Source organism: Otolemur garnettii, unplaced genomic scaffold, assembly GCF_000181295.1.
Source record: "Otolemur garnettii isolate 467f Iridium unplaced genomic scaffold, OtoGar3 scaffold00084, whole genome shotgun sequence".
NCBI classification, from domain to species: Eukaryota; Metazoa; Chordata; class Mammalia; order Primates; family Galagidae; genus Otolemur; species Otolemur garnettii.
Genome location: NW_003852479.1, coordinates 7658685 through 7665333, shown reverse-complemented (window position 1 = coordinate 7665333; position 6649 = coordinate 7658685). Strand labels below are relative to the sequence as shown.

The following is a 6649-nucleotide window of genomic DNA, read 5'->3' as shown; positions in this document are numbered from 1 at the left end:
GGCCCGGGCTGGGGATTCGAACCCGCCACCTTAGGTGTATGTGGCTGGTGCCTTAGCCGCTTGAGCCACAGGCGCCGAGCCGGTTACACATATTTCATCAGAATTTTTTTTCCTGGATTCAATATATAATTTATTCAGAGAGCAAAACATGAAGTTTTGCATCCCAACTGAATTAATATGTCATTTTAATATAAATTGAATTTTTCTTGTCTTTTTTTTTGAGACTCTATAATCCTCAGTAGAGTGCCGTGGTATCACACAGCTCACAGCAACCTCCAACTCCTGGGCTTAGGCGATTCTCTTGCCTTAGCCTCCCGAATAGCTGGGACCACAGGCACCCGCCACAATGCCTGGCTATTTTTTTGTTGCAGTTTGGCCAGGGCTGGGTTTGAACCCGTTACCTTTGGTGTATGGGGCCAGCGCCCTACCCACTGAGCCGCAGGTGCCGCCCTGCGTTTTTCTTATATAAGAATGTGAAGAGTTTATGTTCACCTGACAGACACCTGTAGACTATGTCTCACTGAGGGTGGAAAGTAGCAAAGAGGAAGAGGAAGTGCTCTTTCTCCCTGCCACTGTCTCCATGTGTCAGCGAGCTGCGGGCCAAGCCAGTCATGAGGTGCCCTTGTGTACACACACACACACACGGGCACAGGAGTCTGCTTAGGAAACGTCACTACAGGTTTCGTGGTGCTCAGACTATGATGCACACATGCACAGACTAGCATGCATACAAGCACATGCTAGACTGTTCTCGGACCAGAGGTACATATTAAACACAAGCCTCCCCCAACTGTAGGAGCTTTTAATCTAGTTTAGAACTAGGGACTTCTCCATAGTAGAAGGATAGCTAAGGAACAACAAAAATGTTAGATTTTCAATGAATTACATGGACAGTGACAAATTAGAACTTTAAAACTAGCCAAAGACAACTTCCTGTCTGGTAAATTTCCTGTAGAAATGAGATTTGGCTGGGGAGGCCAGGCACGGGGGTTCATCCTGTATTCCTAGCACTCTGGGAGGCCAGGGTGGGTGAATGGCCTAAGCTCATAGGTTTGAGACCAGCCTGAGCAAGAGCAAGACCCCTTCTCTAAAAATAGCTGTGCCTCATGGTGCGCCTGTAGTCTCAGCTATCTGGGAGGCTGAAGCAAGATAACTGCTTGAGCCCAGGAGTTGGAGGTTGCTGGGAGCTGTGACGCTGTAGCACTCTGCCAAGGTCAACGGAGTGAGACTCTATCTCAAAAAAAAAAAAAAAAGATTTGGACCTGGGTCTTGGATAATAATGCATAGATTTAAAGTAACAAACAGGAAGAACATTTCAGGTTAGAATACCATGAGTAAGTGCACAAAGGATGTGTAAGTGCCAGGTAACTTTAGGAGGCTTAGAGATCTCTGGGTCAGAGGTGGGAGGAGACACCACAGAGCTGGACTCTAGGAGCTGTGCTGTCCTTGTTGTCAAGGGAATGGTCACCAAAGATTTTTAGGCAGGTGATATGAAAAAAGAGTGTTTTGGGAACTGCTGGCCATCTGTAGGACGTGTGCAGAGGCGGAGGAGGAGGCAGGAGGGGTGACAGGAGACAAGGGACGCGGCAGTGAGGAGGGACTGGGAGGTGATTCACTGCATAGGGAGAAATGTTAGCATGTGTAATGAAAATATTTTATAATTTTATAATCTCAGTGTTTCTCTTACTATGTACTTCAGTATTTATGGGAAGTTTATGGGGAAAATAGTGAGATCACTTATTGAGTGGCTTTGGTTTTAGTAGCATATGTGGGGATATAGTTTTAGTGTAACAAGTTTGTGGTAAGAAGTCTTTTCTTTCTAAAGGATAAACTGGTTCTGTTCAGACTGGTTCTGATGTGTCAGGACCTTCCTGTCTTTCCTGGCGACTCCCTGCTTACTGCTGCTGGTCCTCCCACAGTGCCAGGTCTTCAGGGAAATTAAAAAGTAACTCCACACACAGGGACCCATGTTGGTCAGGACAGAAGTTTGGCCACTCTGGTAGAGCCCCAGAATGGTGCCTGAGGGAGCCAGACAGGAGTTTGACCTGTGATGTAACCGCAGGTCGGCCACTGGGGTCACTTGGCAGCTCCATGGTATTGGCCCCAGGCGCCTGCGCTGTTCCCAGGGCTCCCCAGTTACTGTGTTCATTTCAGGACGGCTGATGTTCACGGCCATATTCTGACCAGCGAAGCAGGAGGGTGCTGTCTGGAAGGTGTGCCCATCGTGCACTCTTCATCCTGTGGGAGGGACTCAGCCACACTTGGGGCAGACGCTGCTGTTTACTCTGGGCAGCCATGTTCTGGATTCTGTCACTGTGGGAGAAAAGGAGAGACGGATACTGGAGAATCCCAGCCATCTCTGCCGTGGAGTCCCACTAGCTAAACCAGCAATTTTTTGAACTTGTTGGCTCTGCAATTTCTCATTCACAAGATGTAAAAGAGTAACTTTGGTAATAGTACTTAGGTACATTACAACAGGAATTTTTGAATCTGTTAATGTTGCTCACTTCTATACAAGAAGTAAAACTCACATCCTGTTTTTGGTAGGCTGTGAACTGTGAATCATCCCAGGTATTTGCCTTCTCTCACCAGCAAAAACATCTTCTCTCCTTCATAAGATACTCTAAGCTATTTTCAGGTAGTATATACCATGTCTGACAATTAAGTTTGTGAATTCATCCCAGAAAGTGCTATATACGTGATTGCTAAAAGTCACTTCACTGCGGTCACCTTCTAAGTGCCCCCCTTGAAAAGCTATGCCCATGCCAGTGCCCTGTCCACCCTTCAAAGCAGTGTGGGAACTCTCTTTCTGGAATGACCATCGAGCTGTCATCATGTTACCCGTGATGTCCTGTATGTCATCGAAATGTCTTCCCTTCAGTATTTCTTTTATCGTCAAGTAAAGAAAGAAGTCATGGGGGCCAGATGAGTTATTTGTTTCCTGGCTACAAACCCCGTCAGGGACGGCACCCCACGAGCTGGTGCACTGTCGTGATGCAAGGGCTGCCAGTTGGCAGAGTCTTCAGTCGGGCTCTTGACTGCTCTGTCTGTTTACTTGATCCACTTCTCACCGCAGATGACTTTGAGGCACAGTGGGGAGTTTGGCAGTGTTTTCCTCAGTTCTGCTTGGTACTGGGCACCCTGAGCTGGCTTTATCAGTGACACTTTCTCTCCCTCAGGAAAAAAACGTTTAATCTGTTTGTACACTGCCATTTTTTTCATGGACTAACATATCCCTGTTTCACTGCCAGTCTTGCTAAGTTTAACAAGAAATTTAATGTTTTTGATTGCTAATTCAAACTCTGCCATTTCTTGTGATGGCACACATGCTGAACGCCGCTCAGCAAGACTCCACCACAGGTCAACACAAACACAGCTGTGTGACACTGACATGTTCACACGTGCTGCCGATGGGAGCACATGGTGGCAGGTTTGTGAACTTAATTGTAGACCTTGTACATCGCTATGTTAATAGAAAACCTTTGAACCAAAGCTGTCAATACACATTTCCTGGGACAGCTTGAGGAGTGGACCCTTAAGGGCTGAAGCTGTGGCAGTGGTGGCTAAGTGGGAGGGCCTGTCCCTGTGCAGGCTTTTCAGAGTCACATCAGGTTATGAGTGTGACACAATAGGGACAGTGTCCTGAAGTCATAGCACCAGGTCCCCGACTGTGTTGGCAGGTGTTCTGAGTGGGTGCAGCTCTGTGAAAGCCACTCGAGGTTATTGGAAGGAGCAGTTTTCAGTTTACTTGTTTTGAGGCTATTTCTTCTCATTGCTCCTAAATTGGTGACTTTTGCCTATGGAGATAGTCCTGAGAATTTCCTTAAAGTGGTTGCTGGTTGATTCACAGTTCCATTGGGCAGGGCAGTGTGGTTGGGTGTCCTGCCTCATTCTCGGTGGTCCTCCCAGCCTCACTTGGTGGAGCACTTTCCTGCCTGCTTCTCCCGTGGAACTGGGATACTGTGCATGGTGGGGCGAATGAGCACATGGCTCCCGCGTCTGCGTTTCCAAATGCTCAGACACTAGAGGTGCTTGTCTTCACAGGTCTTGGTTAAACAGGTAACACAGGGCACAGACCGGCCTCACAGCCAAACACTTGAGTTAGTAAAGTGCATTTGCTGCTCATTTTATGTGACTTGGCAAAGGAATTTTGATGATGCAAAAGCACACAAAACTTAAAAATTTAACATGTCTACTGAGGCTTTCTTCGGAATTTCTTATTTGTCATGTACTCTTAGTTCCATTCCCTGTTGTCCACATGAGAACTATCACTTTTTATGCCTACTCCCTACTGGGTACTGCCTTCACTGTTGCTTCAATTCTGTGGGGAAGGTATTGTGAGCCCCATGCAATAGAAAACTGGGTCATGAAGATGAATGTGCTTGCTTACAGGTGACCGCTTCTGAGTGCTTGAGGATTTAGGGGGGAAGTTTCTTTGGGTTCTGTGCTATTGTCTGAAAACATTAAGAGATGTAGGGGTGGAAAGTGGACAGGGAGCAGGGAGCACCTTGTCAGAGGCTGGGAATTACAGAACTGTTTGTGAGTTTCAAGACTAACTTATTTTTAATACAATATAAATAAAAGGAACAGTTTTATAACTATAATAGATACACCTTTATACTGTGTATTGTCATTAACTGCAGATCTTTCAGAGAGTTAATTATTTTATATGCTTCTCTAAAATCAGATTTATCAAAATTTCACCTTTTTGAAGACATCCTTATTCTTTCCAGCTAGAATTAAGGATTCCTGCTATATATTTATATATAAATAAAGCAATTTACCACATCCCGTACCCCACGTGCTGCCTTAGGGAACCTTCCTCTTGGAGGGTGGCGACTGTGTGTTCACCTGCATTTCTCTTACTGTTTATAAAATGTGCACTATTTAGGTGGATTCTAAGTAAAAGAACCCTTAAAAATGTCATGCTTATTTATACAGAGAGAAATTCATATAATGTATATGCAGCAGAAGTAGGAGGGAAGTAGCTGAGGTGGTTGTCGAAGACCTTTGCCCTGACAGAGTAGCTGTGTGTCGCAAAGCTTGCTATGTCCAGCGAGAGGGGAGGCTCGACGTCTGCCACAGTTAAAATTTTGGAAATTTTTTTGTTCCCTTCTTTTTTAGAGACATTAGAAGAAATGGACAGTGAGTTGCTCAAGTGTGAATTCTGTGGGAAAATGGGATATGCTAATGAATTTCTGCGGTCAAAACGCTTCTGCACCATGTCATGTGCCAAAAGGTATTTATGTGCCCTTGAGCTGCCTAAGGACAGACCATTAGTCACAGCAGCAGAATTAAAAAAAAATACCCTCTATAGTTTCCCAGTAGTCAAACCTAGATATATAATGTGGAAGAATAAGGTTAGGTAGGCATTATCTGGAACAATCCTAATATAAAATCTAATAATACATATTATATAACACTTATAAATCAGTTTTACAGTATAATCTAATATTAAAGTAGCAATCTCCTGGTGGTAAGAATATGCTTAGAAGAATCTCTTTAGTGAAATGATCAGGATATTATAGAATACTAATTAAAGTTTTGTTTTTTTTTTAAACACAGTCTCACTTGTTGCCCTTGGTATAGTGCCCTGGTGTCACAGCTCATAGGAACCTCAAACTCTTGGGCTTAAGTGATTCTCTTGCCTCAGCCTCCCCAGTAGCTGGGACCTGGCTATTTTTTTAGAGATAAGGTCTCTCTCTGGCTCAGGCTGGTCTTGAATTCCTGAGCTCAGACAGTCCACCGGCCTCAGACTCCCAGAGTGCTAGGATTATAGGCATGAGCCATTGCGCCCGGCCCAGGTTGATTATTTTGATATTTTTTCTCTGTTTAACAAAATGATTATTCTAAGAATTTAAGGTCTTAATTATATAAATCCAGAGAATTTCTTGCTTGAATATTTTCTTGAATTTCCTAGTTTGCATGTACTGTAAGAGCAGTGAATCTCTGATTCTCAGTATTAAAAAACTCTGAAAACTTGGGAAAAGGACTGCCTTTCAGGGCATTTTAAATTTCTTGACTGTTTAGAAGTATTTCAGGACATTTAATGCTGTCTGAGTTATCACAATGTTATTCTTTTAGGGGAGCCTGGTTAGCAGGCTGGGTGCTGACGGAGGTGTGGATGAGAGGGAAAGGCGGGCAAGAGCTGCTGTCGGTAATCTGCTCACCTGTCTCAGGTGGCTGATTATTTAGGGACTAAATACCACGTGTAAAGCTATTTTTCTCTCTGCTCTTGTCTCAATGGGGAAAGAAGTTTTGTCAGTTGATATAAGTGGAATCAGAAACCTACATTACTGAGCGCACAGATGACATGCACACAGTGAGCACAGCAAGAGCTTGTTGGATTGTCACAAGTCATAGAGGAAAAGGGAGTGGCCTTCAGTCCTGGGGAAACAGCCTACTCATTCCCATAGTACTCCTTATTTCTACCTCTTGATAGTTTAATAAAAGGAGGAAACGACATTTGGTGTCCCTATCCTAGTCCTAAAATAGGGTGTCAGTAGCAATGTTAATTGGGATGTATTTGTATACTTATAGCAAAAAAGTTTTTAAAATAAGTTACAGGGCTCGGCGCCTATAGCTCAACCAGCTAAGGTGCCAGCCACATACACCTAAGGTGGCGGGTTCGAATCCCCAGCCCGGACCC

At 44.5% G+C, this 6649-nt stretch overlaps 1 protein-coding gene across 5 annotated transcripts in view; it reads left to right on the top strand.

Annotated features, from left to right (window-relative positions):
- The window catches only part of PHC3 (polyhomeotic homolog 3), an 84620-nt gene that overhangs the window by 62943 nt on the left and 15028 nt on the right, over nucleotides 1-6649 (top strand). For all 5 annotated transcript variants that reach the window (XM_023516008.1, XM_023516007.1, XM_023516009.1 and 2 more), the window contains one exon: nucleotides 5125-5239. In XM_023516008.1, the coding sequence (XP_023371776.1) occupies nucleotides 5125-5239 (115 nt within the window). The remainder of the gene's footprint in view (nucleotides 1-5124; nucleotides 5240-6649) is intronic.